The sequence below is a fragment of the Octopus sinensis genome, linkage group LG30 (genome assembly GCF_006345805.1).
Source record: "Octopus sinensis linkage group LG30, ASM634580v1, whole genome shotgun sequence".
Lineage (NCBI taxonomy): Eukaryota > Metazoa > Mollusca > Cephalopoda > Octopoda > Octopodidae > Octopus > Octopus sinensis.
Window position 1 is genome coordinate 11,264,675 of NC_043026.1, and position 20,000 is coordinate 11,284,674.

Below are 20,000 nucleotides of genomic sequence, written 5' to 3' on the forward strand. Positions count from 1 at the left end.
CTTCTTTCAGTTTCCGTCTACCAAATTCACTCACAAGGCATTGGTCGGCCCGGGGCTATAGCAGAAGACACTTGCCCAAGGTGCCACGCAGTGGGACTGAACCTGGAACCATGTGGTTGGTAAACAAGCTACTTACCACACAGCCACTCCTGCGCCTATCTATCTATATATTGTCAATAAATTCTAGCCCAAGACACTTGCCCAAGATGCCACGCAGTGGGACTGAACCCGGAACCATGTGGTTGGTTAGCAAGCTACTTACCACACAGCCACTCCTCTGTGTGAATTGTCTATGTAAAATGTTTGACCTAGACACTATAACACACAAACCTGCGCACGCACACACACAACCACATCCGTATGCACTACAACATACACATGGAAAGACACTACAACATACATACACATACATTTAAACAAAGCTACACATAGACGCATATGTAGAAGGTGATGCCCGCTCCTTCCTGATGTGCTTTAAGTAACACCACAACTGCGGCATTCTCTGTTTCAACGAAGAGACTTTACATGATATTCCCGAGAGAGAAAACTTCAGGCTGAAATTTGAATATTGTTGACTTGGGTAAATATTATTGTGATTATTATTTTAATTAATATAATAATGAAATTATTGTATAGCAGTGCTCAGGTGCACCACAACTTGTCAGAAAGTGCGTATAAAGTATATGTAGTAATGTACGAATGTCTGGAAAGCGAACAATGTATGAGTCAGATACATGCTTGTGTGTGTATGGAGGGTAGAAAATCAAGTGTAGTGTTGGCGAATCTCAGAAAGCATGGAAGTTTTGAAGGATGCAGTGCTCCAACAACTAACAACTGATGCCGGCAGTTTGTTCCATGTTTCAGCAACTCTTAGCGTGAAAAAATGTTTCCGAAAGTCATGGGAGCTGTGCTGTTTTCTGATTTTGTAAACATGTCCACGGGTGTTAGATGGGTGGAGTTTGAATAGGTGCTCAATTTACCCACTACACTCAATACATGAGTGTAGTGGGTGCTTAACAATTTACTAACTCATTTGCTTTGTTAAAGAATCATTAGAACTATTTCAAACATAAATATACCGTTATATTCAAAAAATATTTTTATTTTCAGACAGTATTTTATAAGACTAGAAACTGTTATAATATTTTACAGTGTCACATTACATTTACAGAATATAATATGAAATATAGTACGTCTATATATTTGTTGTGCAAGATTTTTTACGTGAAGTCGTGTGTTGAAACAGATATTGTGTGTTTTTATTGGCTAAACTGGCAAAATGACCATTCCGAAATATAACAATATGAAATATAGTTTGGTTTAAACTAGGAAAAATCCATTCGATGGAAATGAAAGGAGTGAAAATATTCAATTAATTAAACAGCATTTTAGGTAGTTTACAATGATTTCTAATTCTGGAGTCATCATCATCATCATTGTTTAACGTCCGTTTTCCATGTTAGCATGGGTTGGACGGTTCAACTGGGGTCTGGGAAGCCAGGAGGCTGCACCAGGCTCCAGTCTGATCTGGCAGTGTTTCTACAGCTGGATGCCCTTCCTAATGCCAACTACTCCGTGAGTGTAGTGGGTGCTTTTTACATGCCACTGGCAGAGGGGCCACAGGAGGCTGGCAACGGCCACGATTGATTGGTGCTTTTTACGTGCCACTGGCACGTAGGCCAGTCGGGGCGGCACTGGCAACAGCCACGTTCGGATGGTTCTTTTACATGCCACCAGCACTGGTATCACAACTACAATTTCCATTGATTTTTGAGCGATTTCGATTTCAAAATTTGTAAATCAATTAAATTAATTGGTTATTTTTCGTAAACTCTATTTTTTAAAAGCTTAATCAAGGGGAATTGGACCCTGTGTAAGAGCCATTATTTTTCCAGGGTTTCAAGACTGGTAGGAAGAAGGCATTCTCAAAACAAGAGACCTAACATGAATGCATGCAACAGAAAAATCCTCTGTTAAAAGGAGGCCAAAGGACAGGTGGTTGTGTGAAAATAGGCTGTAGTCTACCACATAGGGATTTGAACTCAGATCACAAAGAACCACATTAAATACACAGCAAAGATGCTGCAGTGTGGTTAGGGAGACTTGGCTGTTGTTTCTAAAAGGACGAGTGCTACTGGAAAGGCTCCCTTGCCAACAAATATTGATTCCCATGTAAAAATTTTCCCTATGAAATTGAGTGGTGGGGTGGAGTGGAATTTCTCTGTGAAATTGGAGGGGGGGAATTTCCGAGGGTCTCACCCCACCCGCTATTTTCTGGACCAGAACAGCTCACATATATACGACAGGCTTCTTTCAGTTTCCGTCTACCAAATCCACTCACAAGGCATTGGTCGGCCCAGGGCTATAGCAGAAGACACTTGCCCAAGATGCCACACAGTGGGACTGAACCCGGAACCATGTGGTTGGTAAGCAAGCTACTTACCACACAGCCACTCCTGCGCCTATCGTAGTTAATTCTAAATTTTAGTTTTCTAGTGAATGATATTCTAGTGTATAGTAATTTTATTCGGTTACAGAAATACATAAATGTTTTGTTTGCATGTTTAAAATAATGAAGCAAACATCATCTCCCTGAAACTTTAATATTTTCAGAAAAGCTAAATGTTTTCTTTATATTTCATTATAGATTCACTATGGAAGATCAAACAGAAAATACTTTAAGAACACACAAATCTCTGAAAAGAGATTCCTGTGACTCAACAACAAGTGTTGATGGAGTCTACAATCAAAAGTGTATATACTGGAGGAGAGAGATGTTACAGACACAACCTTCATCTCAGTCAATAACAAAACAAAAACGATGTAAAGAAGACCGTAAAAAGAGGGAAATAACTGGAAGACGAGGTGTTTTCGATAAGCACATATATTATACAAGATGCGATGCATATGAAGACAAAATTAAAATGTTGATAAACTTCCAGGAAAAAATATGTACTTTTTTGAAACACATAGGACTGGATAAAAATGATTTCCTACAAGAATATACACAGAGAATAGATATTTTGATGAAAGACATTCAGAAATACAATTACAATGAAGACTTTATTATTTTGGCAAAACTTGAATTGTTCTTGAAACACTATTTAAAGACAAATGTTTTACAAGACAAACACAAGACCATTGAGGCACCAAAATTAATCAACAAATTTCGACCTCTTTCTCCAGTTGTAATCAGAGAAGCAAGGATCGATGAATCTGAAGATACTGGTAACAACATAATATCCAATATTGTTGCAATACAAGGGGGAGTAGTAACATATTCCCACCATTGTATGACAATATGTTGTATGACAAGAAACGGTGACAGAAATATTGTTCATTGCCCATCTTCTGCCACCGATTTCACCAGAATTGCTCAAGGCACTGTTCTGGCCACCCTACCCTTTAGAAAAACTATTCTTATTATTAATTCCGTAAGCTTTAAAATCAAAACGCTTCCGTTTGGTTTCTATAAGGTTTCTTACCTAGAACATTCTATATTTGTGGGTGTAGAAATGTTTGCGAAGACAATTTACCTTGTGAACTGGGTTGATATGAGAATTAAAAATAAATTCAATACAAAAGAAATACCTGCAGATATTGCTGTAGGTCCACAGAATAACCTATTAATATCGTTTTCCAATATTAATAGAGTTATCTGTTACAATCTGGATGGCCAGCAATTATTTGAGGTCATCACTAATTCTCTGGACCTAGCAACCAACATCACTGCATACAAAGATAATTTCTATGTCCTTCAGGGACATATTATTTATAAAATTTCAGCTACAGGTCGTGTGGCAAAGAGAGATGTTGGCAGGAAATGCCGGCATATTTCTGTTGGAACTGATACTATTTTAGCAACAGATTATTTTGGTGTTGCTCACATCATCAGAACAGACAAAGATTTTTGGCCCAAGCTCTCTTACACTCAACAGCTACGTACCCCCAGTTTGAACAATCATATTTATATTGAAGATTGCTACAACATAACAAACATTCTACCAATGTCAATATTTTCTATATTAGTAATCTACAATAATAAGAAAATTATATTATTCGCTGATACTGGGGAAATAATTAACCAAAATGATCTAACCTTCCTTGAGATTCCTTCTATCGTTTGTAGATTCAACACAAATAACTTTCTGGTGTTTTACCGCGAAATGAAAGGGCTTCAGTTTATCACCTGTCCTGAACTAAAAAAAGGACCTTTAATAAGGGTCCACACTGAATACATTGAAATATGTCATATCGTATCAAATAAGGTTTTAGCTCTGACCACCAATGAGAACAAAGATGAGGTACATATTCTGTTGATCAAGGAGGACAAAGTAGACATCATAGAAAGAATTTCTCTGGGACATGAAAATGTCACCATCGCTGCAACTCCATATAATTTTGTAGTTGTCAACGGAAGGAAAAATAAACTGGTATTCTATTCCACATCAGGTGAAGAACTTTTTGAAAAATACCTTCCATTCTATGGCTTCCCTCATCACATCTACACAGATAATGTTTATTTTTATGTCCTGTTCAAAAGAGAGTCTGTTGTCGTATGTTACAGTATGTTTGGAGAAATGAAATGGCAGTGGAAACTACCTTTCCCTGTTTACCCTCACATTGCTGTTTTCCAAGGAACAGTTTATGTGCCGGATGTCGAATTCCACAGGATTCTTCTTTACAGGCATCACGACTGGTCTAGCTGTTGTTTACATGTCAAAAATCCTTATATCAGAAATCTAAATCTACGACTCAAAGAAAAGGAAAATGACAAACTTCTCATTGCCAAAATACGTCATCTGGCAAATGGAGAGTTGGTGGTGTCCGACATAAATAATGATCGCTTGTTATACATTTCTAATGAAGGAGACATTGTGTTCAAATTATCTCTGCCATCTACTGCTACAGACATATGTCGATGGGATTCTAATCATATAGGTGTTACATTACCCCTAGAGAAACAATTAAGGGTTATCGGAAACCTATCAAAAGCAGTTAGAACTGTGCTATTAAGACAGCCTTATGTACGGGTGTGTAAGTTGGGTGAAGGTCAAATTGTTTGTTATTGTGATAAACCATCTCATTTAGATATTTTAGCCATTAATAAATATAATCAAGTTGAAATAATTCATAGAATTGATATTCCTTTTGTAGTGAAATCATTAGAAATAGAAAAAGAAACGCTAAAGCTATTAATTGTGACAAAGCGAAAAGTTTTTCAGTACAACACTAGAATAGGTGGTGGTGGTCATGCTTATGGTAGACATGGTCGTCGTCCTCATCGTCATGGTCATCATTGCTGTAATATTAAGATGGTCCCCAGTATTTTACTGTCCCAAGTGAAACCTCCCCCCAATTTCTTTGGTGGATCCATTGATAAAATGTTTGTTTATCTGATAGAGAATGGTCGTATGTTTGCTTTAAAGAAGCATAATTTGTTCGTTAATGATCTCATTACAAATAATCAACTTAATATTAATATCGACCTGGTAGATGTATTTTCCAGAAACATTTCTGTCAGTGAAATGTTGTCTTCTACTTTATATCTACAGGATCTGACAGTTTCTGATAAAGCCAGACATATTCATGTCCCTCAAGGTTTTGGAGACAGACGACCAGTGAGGATTGCTCCCTTGGTTATTACTGAAAATAACCTGATTGCGGGATACGATAAGGAGAATAAAAACATTAAGATCCTCACATTTGATGGTCGGCTTCTGGATTCTATCAAATTGAATGTTGATTACGATATCAAAATGTATCGATGGCAGTCAAACACACTGGTTATTACGACTAAGGATTATGGTGAGAAATATGGACTGTTGACATTAAAAGTGGAATTTCCATTGTCGTTGGTAATATACCAGACGAAAAATACCTATAGCTATATCGCTTCTTTTTCAAATAATCAACTGCTGCTTTATAAATTGGAAAGTGGTGGTGGAGTTAGTTTATATGTCATTGAAATTGATGAAATACATTTGACTGTGAATGAAATTAAAAAAATAGACATATCTGAACCATTAACAAGAAAGAGACTTAATATTAATCCCCATGTTGGTATTATAATTACTGCTGATGATGTCATCATTGTCAACACCTCTAGATTCGTCATTTTTGTCAATAGTGACGGTCAATATTTACATTCAGTTAGACACTATATGGCAGGTTTTGGTTATTATGACAGGACGACAATTGACGACAGTTATTTGTACATTCAAGGTGAGTGGGATAAGTATTGTGGTTACGCTGAATATAGAAAAATTGTGTGTTTGACACAAACTGGGGAATACTACAAAATATTTTTAAATCAAAGATTTTATAAACATAAAGTAGATTTCTCCAGTATAAACTGTAAGGGACCAAAGTTTGCTGGAAGCTGCCACCAGGAAGAGAATAAATTATATATTGAAGGGTTGTTTATGGTTAATCGAGAAAGTTTCTCTGTTTATCGTTTGCAAACAGACAAATGTTCTGTTCAAGTAAAAGATATTGATATCTCTGACGAAGGAAAGACAGTTGTATGTGAAAAAGCCAATAGTGGAAATGTTGAAATATTTGATGAAGACGGGAGGTTGCTATGTCACAGAAATGTTGGAAGTTTAGTTGGTGGTGTGTGTTTTACAGAAGAAAGAGACGTAATGGTCACACTTCCACAAAGACAAGAAATATTTCAACTAACGCAACAAGATTTAGAGAAATATAAAGTATGGCAAAGTGAGGTACCTTATGGTGTAATATGGAGGAAAGTGGGAAATATTTACTGGTGTCTACATATTAACTTGATTGAATGTCATAGCATAAAGATTGATGGGGACCAAGTGAACATTCTGGAATCTGTGTCGTTAGTAAAGCTTAATTCTAGTCTTCATTTCCTTTCCAATAAATCCCAGATGAACAACGAAATATTCAGTAATGAGTTAACTAATAGACTGAAATATAGTGGGAAAGATGAAGAAGGGAGAAGAGGTAAGTCAGGTGAAATAATTGGTGAAGGTAGATTAAAGGTGAGATGTGGTAGTTACATAGCGGAGAGTATGTTAGGAAGTGACGAAATATCCGTGAGGAGACTTCCATATAGAACAGCAATGGTCCCTCTTTCCATTCCTGCATTCGACGAACCTATTAATTATAATTATGTTGACATTAGGGACTACAACAGCAAACTAATTAAGTTAGACGACAATGTGTATGTGTTGATGTTTAGAGATACTGTCACATTAATTAGCAGAACCACAGGTGACATACTTCAACATAAACAACTACCAAAACAACAACCACTAGGTATATGTCGGTGGACAGATGAACGATTCATAGTCGTCTTTGGTAAAGAAATGATGGTCTTCAACAGAGATCTCTGTTGTTTAAGAACCATCAACACTGAGAAGTACTACAACACTGTTTATAAATACAATGACAATCAACTTGTGTGTGGTGGTCATTATATTAGAGACATAACTCAAAATGAGAGAGAGAAGCACTCTAAAGAGAAACACTACAACAATATTTACTACAAATGCATCGACCACGACGCCTACGACTCTTATTATGTAGATGTTGTTGATATCAACGATGGGACATGTAAATATGAAGTGTGTCTTGGAGAAACGATGAAATATGGAAAATATGAGGGAGATGCGGTGGTGTTCGATGTAGCAGTGACAGCTTTTGGTGATGTTGTTGTTGTGAGAGCGGAGTATGAAGAGGAGGAAGACTTGAATTATGATTATGATTTCTGTCTTGTTGACTGGTACAGGGAAGAGTCGTTGGTCAGGAGGATAGAGCTAGTACCAGGAGAAATTAATTTCAAATTTGATATCTACAGACCTTGTCTGACAGTAGTTGGTGAATATGTTTATATAACAGATTTAGAAAACAATATATACCAAATACCTGGACAAACTGAACATCAAACATCTGAAAATACAGCAAAATATTTGCTACTCAGGTGGGACGATAATGAAGTATTCCAAGTTCTTGGTTTTGATGCTTCAGATAATTCTTTCATGGTTTTTGGAATTATTCCAGGACGTCAATCCTTTGCTTTCTTTCATTATGACAAATAAATATTTTCATAAATGTTAAACTTTGATATTATTAATGTTATTACTGGGTTCACCTGTGAATCAAACCCGCATTGCTTACATTGCATTCTACATACTAACAATTATTGTTGTAACATTCTTCAACACACACACCATTTGCGTGTATATATATCTATATATATAAAACTGTAGTTGTGTGAGTGTCTGTCCCCTTCGATTTAGATTCCTAACTACTCCCACATTTTGCGGTGCAGTTTAACCAAATTCGGGTATCTTATAGTCGTGATTCATATCGAGCCCTTCTGGGTATTAGCATGAGTCTACGATTTTAAAAATAATTTAACATCATTTTTTATTCCATTTTAATGCATAATTTTTCGTGTGTCGATGGCGGCGGAGTTGGCGTCCATGGTCACACCTGCACCTGTTTGCTTCTCCCCCTTCTTCCCTCCCTCGTGAAGCTGTGGGGAAGGGAGTGTAAGGAAATCAACGTCGTAAAGCGTTGTCAAGGAGACCAGCGTTCTTTTAGAACAACGACTTCATGGCTTGAAGACACCAAAACAGAAATGGCTAAGAAAGCCCGAATTGGCATCTATAAGGGAAGCAACTCTCTAAAAATGCTTATATAGTTATTTCCCTTACAAACCCGAGCAACGCCGGGCGATACTGCTAGTATTTTCATAAATGTTAAACTTTGATATTATTAATGTTATTACTGGGTTCACCAGTGAATCAAACCCGCATTGCTTACATTGCATTCTACTCACTAACAATTATTGTTGTAACATTCTTCAACACACACCATTTGCGTGTATATATATCTTTATATATAAAAGAGAAGTTGTGTGTCTGTCTCCTACGATTTAGATTCCTAACTACTCCCACATTTTGCGGTGCAGTTTAACCAAAACTGGGTATCTTATAGTCGTGATTCATATCGAGCCCTTCTGGGTATTAGCGTGCGTCTACGATGAGTCTACGATTTAAAAAAAAAATTACAATCATTTTTTCCATTTTAATGCATTTTTTCGCTATTATATAAGGGAAGTAACTCTCTAAAAATGTCTACGATGAGTCAACGATTTAAAAAAAAAATTTACCATCATTTGTTTTCCATTTTAATGCATTTTTTGCTATTTTTTGGCTATAACTCTCTAAAAATGCTTATATAGTTATTTCCCTTACAAACCCGAGCAACGCCGGGCGATACTGCTAGTATTTTCATAAATGTTAAACTTTGATATTATTAATGTTATTACTGGGTTCACCAGTGAATCAAACCCGCATTGCTTACATTGCATTCTACTCACTAACAATTATTGTTGTAACATTCTTCAACACACACCATTTGCGTGTATATATATCTTTATATATAAAAGAGAAGTTGTGTGTCTGTCTCCTACGATTTAGATTCCTAACTACTCCCACATTTTGCGGTGCAGTTTAACCAAAACTGGGTATCTTATAGTCGTGATTCATATCGAGCCCTTCTGGGTATTAGCGTGCGTCTACGATGAGTCTACGATTTAAAAAAAAAATTACAATCATTTTTTCCATTTTAATGCATTTTTTCGCTATTATATAAGGGAAGTAACTCTCTAAAAATGTCTACGATGAGTCAACGATTTAAAAAAAAAATTTACCATCATTTGTTTTCCATTTTTAATGCATTTTTTGCTATTTTTTGGCTATAACTCTCTAAAAATGCTTATATAGTTATTTCCCTTACCAACCCGAGCAACGCCGGGCGATACTGCTAGTATTTGTATACAATGTTCAGTATATGTGTGTGCATGCATATATAAACCAAGGCGGCGAGCTGGCAGAAACGTTAGCGCACCGAGCGGAATGCTTAGTGGTATTTCATCTGTCGTTGTGTTCTGAGTTCAAATTCCGCCGAGGTCGACTTTGCCTTTCATCCTTTCGGGGTCGATAAATAAAAGTACCAGTTTCACACTGGGGTCGATGTAATCAACTTAATCCGTTTGTCTGTCCTTGTTTGTCCCCTCTGTGTTTAGCCCCTTGTGGGTAGTAAAGAAATAGGTATTTCGTCTGCCGTTACGTTCTGAGTTCAAATTCCGCCGAGGTCGACTTTGCCTTTCATCCTTTCGGGATCGATAAATAGAAGTGCCCGTTTCGCACTGGGGTCGATGTAATCGACTTAATCCCTTTGTCTGTCCTTGTTTGTCCTCTCTATGTTTAGCCCCTTGTGGGCAATAAAGAAATATATATAAACCAATGTTTTTTCTCCGTTTTGATGAGGATGTAGCGGGACATGTTAGCTCGGTTTTGTTTTGGCAGCGTAACCAAGGCATGCTACGCCCCCAAACATCCAATCTCTGCTTGCCTTGGAAAGGCACATGTGGCCCAGCGCTGAAGTGTGAGTTTTGAAAGGCCAAGTTCAGTTGCTGAGAAGACAATGAGATGTAAACACACTGTTACACATTCATATCTATGTGTATACGTAGGCATACGTGTGTAGAATACATCCCCACTTTTGGCACTATTTTATTAGTAAACAGTACGAACTGTGTCTAAAGTATATAAGTATCACTACGTTGAATGTCGGACAGTTCATGTAACATGTAAAGCAAATAAACATGTTAAGCGATAACAATGCCTTCATTTGAGTTGTCTATCACCCATCAAGAATGGAACTACACATAACACACACCATCTGTTCTTGTCCGGTAATTGATACTATCATGCATAACTTTATCATTTGGTCGATGTATTTTATCTTGTCTCTATATCCAGCTAGAGCCATGTTGTAATAATCTGCATGAGTCATAAATATTTCTTGGCTCTTTTCACTTTGACCGGCAGATTTTGGCTGTGTGGTAAGTAGCTTGTTTACCAACCACATGGTTCCGGGTTCAGTCCCACTGCGTGGCATCTTGGGCAAGTGTCTTCTACTATAGCCTCGAGCCGACCAAAGCCTTCTGAGTGGATTTGGTAGACGGAAACTGAAAGAAGCCCGTCTTATATATGTATATATATATATATATATATATATATGCGTGTGTGTGTGTTTGTCCCCCTAGCATTGCTTGACAACCGATGCTGGTGTTTTTATATCCCCGTTACTTAGCGGTTCGGCAAAAAGAGACAGATAGAATAAGTACTGGGCTTACAAAAGAGTAAGTCCCGGGATCGAGTTGCTCGATTAAAGGCAGTGCTCCAGCATGGCCGCAGTCAAATGACTGAAACAAGTAAAAGAGAGTTACTAAACACTTTTAAACTTCGTATACTGGTAGAATGCGTTACATAAAACATTTTTTTCTCTTGGCTTTCTTGAGAAAATTCTGTAGTTTGTAAGCTATTTGTTGTTAAATTTCTTGCATTTCGGCAACTTCAACCAATCAATGACGTCTATTGAGGTGAATACAATTACTGCTGTAGTTTGTCAACTACAATTTCCTGCGGTGTCTACTCAGTATGTCCTGTTATTTATGACATATTTCATATCAGTTACGTTCGTATGAATAAAAGATTATCGTTATTAAACTTTTATTAATAAACACATATTCTACATATTCTAAGTTCACAACATATGCAGTTTTAATTTTCCTCTCTGTTGCACAGATACGCACATCACATATTATATATTCGTTTAAGAAACAGATTGGGTTTATTTACATTTCTGAAGAAAAAAAAAGATAGGCGATCCTTCGGTATAGGTACCGTAAGTGGCTTTGTTTACATTTCTGAAGATAACAGAAACCCTTTTCTCCTACCCCTAACCCTAACCCCCCATATATATATAAAAAAAAACAACTCTTTCTTGAAATGTATCCGGTACTTCCGGTACCTATACCGAAGTTACGCAATTTTTGGCAATCTTTCGTCTCTAGTAGACCTTTCCGTTGATTTCCGTAAAAAACTTCTTTTTTTTTTACATATGGGCTTGCGGGACCTCCTATTGAAGTAATGAGAGCGAAAGAGACTAAGAGAAAGTGATTGTATGACGTGGGAAGTTCTTTTGAAGTTACCGTGCATGGGAAACATTGATGTACATGTGTGTGTGTGTGTGTTTGATGGGGTGTGGGAGACAGACAGTATGTTGTGTAAGTGAAGTGCTTCTGTTAGTGTTCCCGCAAGCCCATATGTAAAAAAAAAGAAGTTTTTTACGGAAATCGACGGAAAGGTCTACTAGAGACGAAAGATCGCCCAATTTTTTTTTTATTGGTCAGTTAAAAAAAAAAAAAAAAAAAACCACCGATCAGCAGAGAATTTGTTCCTTGATAGCAAAGACTATGCCTAGTCTCAAAGTTCCAGCTTCTTCTGGCTTACGAGACACAACATACTGATACACCGGTGCCCAGAAAGCAGTTCTTCTCCTAAGACATACAACAGAACATTCAGCAAGTTTTTCGGCCGAAACATCCTAGACGCGTTAAGAAGAAATATGCAAACATTCATTCCAGATCTCACTGTAGACAGTGCAGTGTAGACAGTTCCCTGATTTATGTTATTTGTGGAGCATTGAACCAATTTTAACAAAACGAAAATGTAAGCTGTCACAGGTTTATTTTAAGGCCCCAATAATAATGATAGAATTATGTGAAACCTTCGCGGTTACAGTAATTATGTTGAAGGCGGCGAGCTGGCAGAAACGTTAGCACGCCGGGCGAAATGCTTAGCAGTATTTCGTCTGCCGCTACATTCTGAGTTCAAATTCTGCCGAGGTCGACTTTGCCTTTCATCCTTTCAGGGTCGATTAAATAAGTACCAGTTACGCACTGGGGTCGATATAATCGACTTAATCCGTTAGTCTGTCCTTATTTGTTCTCTCTGTGTTTAGCCCCTTGTGGGTAGTAAAGAAATAGTAATTATGTTGAAGTGAAAACACATAACAATCGGAGAAATATATTTCCTCGACTTCAGTAATAACTTCGTAAGTGAAATGTTGGTCTATGATTTTCCCAAACCCTTTGATCGACTGTTGCTCTCTTTTACTCTTTTACTTGTTTCAGTCATTTGACTGCGGCCATGCTGGAGCACCGCCTTTAGTCGAGCAACTCGACCCCGGGACTTACTCTTTTGTAAGCCCAGTACTTATTCTATCGGTCTCTCTTTTTGCCGAACCGCTAAGTAACGGGGACGTAAACACACCAGCATCGGTTGTCAAGCAATGCTAGGTGGGACAAACAGACACACAAACACACACACGCATATATATACATATACATATATACGACAGGCTTCTTTCAGTTTCCGTCTACCAAATCCACTCACAAGGCTTTGGTCGGCCCGAGGCTATAGTAGAAGACACTTGCCCAAGATGCCACGCAGTGGGACTGAACCCGGAACCATGTGGTTGGTAAACAAGCTACTTACCACACAGCCACTCAAAGTGAATTAGTAAGAAATATATATGAATAAAACGGCGATATTAATTATCAAAATGGAGACCGCTTAATTAGTAAACATCGGTAACTTCAAACTTGCTGAAAATATGGAAATTAATATATCACTAGGTATTAGCATAAACAGCAACTTCGAATAATTAATCTCCTTCTTGCTATGTGTGACGATATAACTATACATTATGAGAGAATGTGCGTATTTGGGGCTTGGGTAACCTTCCCTATCAGTACATACGTGGTAATCCTATAGAATAGAGTCGGAAATTATGTTGTGCACTCTTTACTCTTTTACTTGTTTCAGTCATTTGACTGCGGCCATGCTGGAGCACCGCCTTTAGTCAAGCAAATCGACCCCGGGACTTATTCTTTGTAAGCCCAGTACTTATTCTATCGGTCTCTTTTGCCGAGCCGCTAAGTCACGGGAACGTAAACACACCAGCATCGGGGGACAAACACAGACACACACACATATATATATACATATATACGACAGGCTTCTTTCAGTTTCCGTCTACCAAATCCACTCACAAGGCATTGGTCGGTCCAGGGCTATAGCAGAAGACACTTGCCCAAGATGCCACGCAATGGGACTGAACCCGGAACCATGTGGTTGGTTAGCAAGCTACTTACCACACGAGCCACTCCTGCGCCTATATATATATATACGACAGGCTTCTTTCAGTTTCCGTCTACCAAATCCACTCACAAGGCATTGGTCGGCCCGGGGCTATAGCAGAAGACACTTGCCCAAGATGCCACGCAGTGGGACTGAACCCGGAACCATGTGGTTGGTTAGCAAGCTACTTACCACACGAGCCACTCCTGCGCCTATATATATATATATACGACAGGCTTCTTTCAGTTTCCGTCTACCAAATCCACTCACAAGGCATTGGTCGGCCCGGGGCTATAGCAGAAGACACTTGCCCAAGATGCCACGCAGTGGGACTGAACCTGGAATCATGTGGTTGGTTAGCAAGCTACTTACCACACAAGCCACTCCTGCGCCCACTAAAAAGAAAAAAACAATAAAGCCGCAATTACTTCGGATATCTACGTTTTAAGTATTGTAGATTATGAAGCTACATGAATAAAAAAAAAATTTTTTAAATAGATGGGAGCCATCATTTTTGCACTCCATCCACCTTTATTTTGTAATTTTACTGTTTGAAAATTCAAAATTTCTATTTGCAAACTTTTGGAAGCTTATAAGCCAATCGTTCATCGTTTAGCGTCCGCTTTCCATGCTAGCATGGGTTGGACGGTTCAACTGGGGTCTGGGAAGCCCAAAGGCTGCACCAGGCTCCAGTCTGATCTGGCAGAGTTTAAAACAGCTGGATGCCCTTCTTAACGCCAACCACTCCGTGAGTGTAGTGGGTGCTTTTTACGTGCCACCAGCACAGGTGCCAGACGAGGCTGGCAAACGGCCACGATCGGATGGTGCTTTTTATGTGCCACCTGCACAGGTGCCAGACGAGGCTGGCAAATGGCCACGATCGGATGGTGCTTTTTACGTGCCACCGGCACAGGGGCCAGGCGAGGCTGGCAAACGGCCACGATCGGATGGTGCTTTTTACGTGCCACCTGCACAGGTGCCAGACGAGGCTGGCAAACGGCCACGATCGGATGGTGCTTTTTACGTGCCACCGGCACAGGGGCCAGACGAGGCTGGCAAACGGCCACGATCGGATGGTGCTTTTTACGTGCCACCTGCACAGGTGCCAGACGAGGCTGGCAAACGGCCACGATCGGATGGTGCTTTTTACGTGCCACCGGCACAGGGGCCAGGCGAGGCTGGCAAACGGCCACGATCGGATGGTGCTTTTTACGTGCCACCTGCACAGGTGCCAGACGAGGCTGCCAAACGGCCACGATCGGATGGTGCTTTTTACGTGCCACCGGCACAGGGGCCAGGCGAGGCTGGCAAACGGCCACGATCGGATGGTGCTTTTTACGTGCCACCTGCACAGGTGCCAGACGAGGCTGGCAAACGGCCACGATCGGATGGTGCTTTTTACGTGCCACCGGCACAGGGGCCAGACGAGGCTGGCAAACGGCCACGATCGGATGGTGCTTTTTACGTGCCACCGGCACAGGGGCCAGGCGAGGCTGGCAAACGGCCACGATCGGATGGTGCTTTTTACGTGCCACCGGCACAGGTGCCAGACGAGGCTGCCAAACGGCCACGATCGGATGGTGCTTTTTACGTGCCACCGGCACAGGGGCCAGGCGAGGCTGGCAAACGGCCACGATCGGATGGTGCTTTTTACGTGCCACCTGCACAGGTGCCAGACGAGGCTGGCAAACGGCCACGATCGGATGGTGCTTTTTACGTGCCACCGGCACAGGGGCCAGACGAGGCTGGCAAACGGCCACGATCGGATGGTGCTTTTTACGTGCCACCTGCACAGGTGCCAGACGAGGCTGGCAAACGGCCACGATCGGACGGTGCTTTTTACGTGCCACCTGCACAGGTGCCAGATGAGGCTGGCAAACGGCCACGATCGGATGGTGCTTTTTACGTGCCACCTGCACAGGTGCCAGACGAGGCTGGCAAACGGCCACGATCGGACGGTGCTTTTTACGTGCCACCTGCACAGGTGCCAGACGAGGCTGGCAAACGGCCACGATCGGATGGTGCTTTTTACGTGCCACCGGCACAGGGGCCAGACGAGGCTGGCAAACGGCCACGATCGGATGGTGCTTTTTACGTGCCACCGGCACAGGGGCCAGGCGAGGCTGGCAAACGGCCACGATCGGATGGTGCTTTTTACGTGCCACCTGCACAGGTGCCAGACGAGGCTGGCAAACGGCCACGATCGGATGGTGCTTTTTACGTGCCACCTGCACAGGTGCCAGACGAGGCTGCCAAACGGCCACGATCGGATGGTGCTTTTTACGTGCCACCGGCACAGGGGCCAGGTGAGGCTGCCAAACGGCCACGATCGGACGGTGCTTTTTACGTGCCACCGCCACGGGGCCCAGGCGAGGCTTAAAATATAAATAAATAGTTGCACATTTATCCTTGTTTCTTGTGCGTCTTTGGTTCCCCCCAAACCACCGTGTTAAAGGAATCAGTGACGAACGATTGATAGAACACATGGGGATACTGGTTTCATTCGAAAACACCAAGTTTTCACCCCATAACTCACTTTTTAAGTATCTTCTTTGTCTTATAATGTTCTTTTTGTTGTGATTTCATGGTAACCCTATAGAATAGGGGTCGGTGAACTAGGATAAATTATCCCAAGTGGGGTACAAATGAAATTCTTGTGGGTAATGAGGACTCGTTAGATATAAGTAAAATACAGGGCAGAGAAGATGATGGCCAGAGATTGGATAGGGTAAAAGGGTGAATGTGGTGAATGGAGGAGAGGTGATCGATGATGAAAATGAGTCACATGGAAGGTGGAGAAGAGGTGGGGAGTGTATTTGATGACTAGAGATTGTTCCATTATTTTTTAAGTATCCTCTTTGTCTTATAATATTTCTTTTTTGCTGTGATTTCAGATCATCAGGTGATACTGGCATCAAAGAATATTCGTTCACCTGATACATCAGCAGCCTTTATCATCATTAAATGATGGGCATGGTCATTGAAACTCTGACGTCTGGGGGCTGACTTGGCAGACACCCATAAAATTATCAACCATCTTACGAACAATAACTCTGAGCACCTTTTCAAACTCCACCCGTGGACATATTTACAAAGTCAGAAAGCAGCACAGCTCCCATAACTTTAGGAAACATTTTTTCACGCTGAGAGTTGCTGAAGCATGGAACAAACTGCCGGCATCAGTTGTTAGTTATCGGAGCACTGCATCCTTCAAAACTTCCATGCTTTCTGAGATTCGCCAACACTACACCTGATTTCCTCCCCTCCATACACACACAAGCATGTATCTGACTCATACACGGTTCACTTCCCAGACATTCGTACATTACTGCATATGCAGACACCCATGAAATTATTAATCATCTTATTAACAATAACTCTGAGCACCTTTTCAAACTCCACCCGTCTAACACCCGTGGACATGTTTACAAAGTCAGAAAACAGCACAGCTCCCATGACTTTCAGAAACATATTTTTACGCTAAAAGTTGCTGAAGCATGGAACAGACTGCTGGCATCAGTTGTTAGTTATCGGAGCACTGCATCCTTCAAAACTTCCATGCTTCCTGAGATTCGCCAACACTACACCTGCATGTATCTGACTCATACACTGTTCACTTCTCAGACATTTGTACATTACTGCATACACTTTACACGCACTTCCTGACAAGTTGTGGTGCACCTGAGCACTGTATACAATAATTTCATTATTATTATTATTATTATTATTTTTAAGATGCTATACACAAAACACTGTTCGGGGATAAATCGCTACAGTTCTCTACATCACTTTTTGAAATGTTTACATGGTGGCCAGATGATATTATCTTCTTATTAAACATGGATAACAAATGAGTTTGCAGAATCTCCAGATAGCAGTTATTCAACGAACACAGTTATTCAATAGAGGGATAAATTATTGTGAGAGCAGCATAATTATGGAAAATAAATTGTGTGAGGATAAAGTTGAATCTAAAACACAATCTAAAACGATTGATTCTCCAAAAGATATAAAGAAACAAGCAGGTAAAACATCATACCTGTGTGATGTCTGTAAGAAGATATTTTCTCAAAAAAGTAGCCTTATTAGACACAAACGCATTCATACAGGAGACACACCATATCGCTGTGACATCTGTGATAAATCATACACTCAGAAGCAAGCCTTAACTACTCACAAATATATTCATACTGGTGAGAAGCCTTATCATTGCAACACTTGTGGTAAATCATTCTGTCAACCTGACCGCTTAACTGCACACAAACGTATTCATACAGGAGAGAAGCCATATCATTGTGATATTTGTGGTAAATCATTCTCTAGACAAAGTGATTTAACTAAACACAATCGCATTCATACAGGAGAAAAGCTGTATCATTGTAACATCTGTGGTAATTCATTCTCTCAGAGACATGTCTTAGTCACTCACAAGTATATTCATACAGGTGAGAAGCCATATCACTGTGATATCTGTGGTAACTCATTCTCCCGAAGTCATCGCTTGACGGAACACATACGTACTCATACAGGTGAGAAACCATATCACTGTGTTACCTGTGGTAAATCATTCTCACAAAATGGTGACTTGACCAAACACAATCGTGTTCATACAGGAGAAAAACCATATCGTTGTGATATCTGTGGTGAATCATTCACTCGGAAAGAAAGTTTAACTACGCACAACCGTATTCATACGGGAGAAAAGCCGTATCGGTGCGATTTCTGTGGTAAATCATTCTCTTATAAAGTTACCTTGAATAGACACAAATGTTTCCATACAGAAAAGTGACTATCAATGTCAAAATATTTTTTCTATCAAATAAAGTTCTCCATGTTTGTCATTCAAATTGCTTCATTTTTTTCTCTTTGGTAGCAATATCAGGAATGCAGATATTGAATTGTGTCCTATGATGGCGGCGAGCTGGCAGAATCGTTAGCACGCCGGGCGAAACGTGTAGCCGTATTTCATCTGCCGTTACGTTCTGAGTTCAAATTCCGCCGAGGTCGACTTTGCCTTTCATCCTTTCGGGGTCGATAAATTAAGTACCAGTTATGCACTGGGGTCGATATAATCGACTTATTCCATTTGTCTGTCCTTGTTTGTCTCCTCTGTGTTTAGCCCCTTGTGGGTAGTAAAGAAATAAGAGTAAACCTCCAAATGTTACAAACAATTTTTCTCTGTTTTGTGTTTTTTTTTCTCATTTATGTCAGTGTACTTGGCAGAAAATTCTGTTGAATGGATTAGCAGCTCAGTATGTTAGTGAGAAAAGCTTTAATGTAAAAAGACAGCATTGGTTGGGCTAGGGCTATGGAAAATGATGCTTACCCAAAGTGCCATACAGTGGTACTGAACCTGAAAACATTTGGTTGAGAAACAAGCTTCTAAACCACACAGTCATGTTTGGGCCTGTAATTTGATACTTATTCTGATAGTTCTTTTGAGGAACTGTGAGGTTATGGGGATATAATGCCATTATAAACAGTAAATACAGTATGACTCAGTGGGTAAGAAGATCACATTGTAACCCCAAGGTGCCAGGTTCATTCCCATTCTGCAGTATTTTGGTGAAACATTTTCTGAACCTGTAAAGTATAATAGCCATCTCAATATGGCTAACCACTAAGGGTGGGTGTTACTGTAGCTTTTAGCCCCAGGAGATCATCGTCTCCAGCTGGCTTTAGGCACACTTTCTGTGCCCTCATGGTATTTGCAAAGGGAGGCCATCCCTCTCTTGTAAACCTAAGTGATACGCATGGACCGCAGTTTCGAGGTTGTTGCCTCTTGTCAACGGGCAGTAATCACCGGTTTACGATGAAAGGGAAAGCCTGTATGCTTTCTGAACCTCTGGTCAGATATTACTTTGAGTGAAATTAGATAGATGGAAACTGTACTGAAGCTTGTCAGATGGATTGTGCCTGTAATTAAATAAGTGCAGTCTTCTCACGCACAGTGTCACACTCTTTTAC

General features: G+C 40.2%; 3 protein-coding genes across 3 annotated transcripts in view; all 3 read left to right on the forward strand.

Moving 5' to 3' along the window:
- LOC118768621 (zinc finger protein 239-like) overlaps window positions 1–20,000 on the forward strand; it is a 50,094-nt gene that overhangs the window by 2,119 nt on the left and 27,975 nt on the right. Inside the window, exons 2-4 of the mRNA XM_036515463.1 lie at window positions 4,548–4,556; window positions 5,950–5,952; window positions 12,374–12,560. The gene's annotated coding sequence lies outside the window, so the exon portion shown is untranslated. The remainder of the gene's footprint in view (window positions 1–4,547; window positions 4,557–5,949; window positions 5,953–12,373; window positions 12,561–20,000) is intronic.
- On the forward strand, window positions 381–8,069 carry LOC115226288. The gene is made up of 4 exons (XM_036515153.1): window positions 381–580; window positions 2,648–5,444; window positions 5,556–7,329; window positions 7,558–8,069. Exons 2-4 carry the CDS (start codon window positions 2,655–2,657, stop codon window positions 8,067–8,069), a joined length of 5,076 nt encoding a protein of 1,691 aa, XP_036371046.1. The 5' UTR covers window positions 381–580; window positions 2,648–2,654.
- On the forward strand, window positions 17,694–18,882 carry LOC118768618 (zinc finger protein 239-like). The gene has a single exon (XM_036515450.1). The coding sequence runs from the start codon at window positions 17,884–17,886 to the stop codon at window positions 18,820–18,822; it is 939 nt and encodes a 312-aa protein (XP_036371343.1). The 5' UTR covers window positions 17,694–17,883; the 3' UTR covers window positions 18,823–18,882.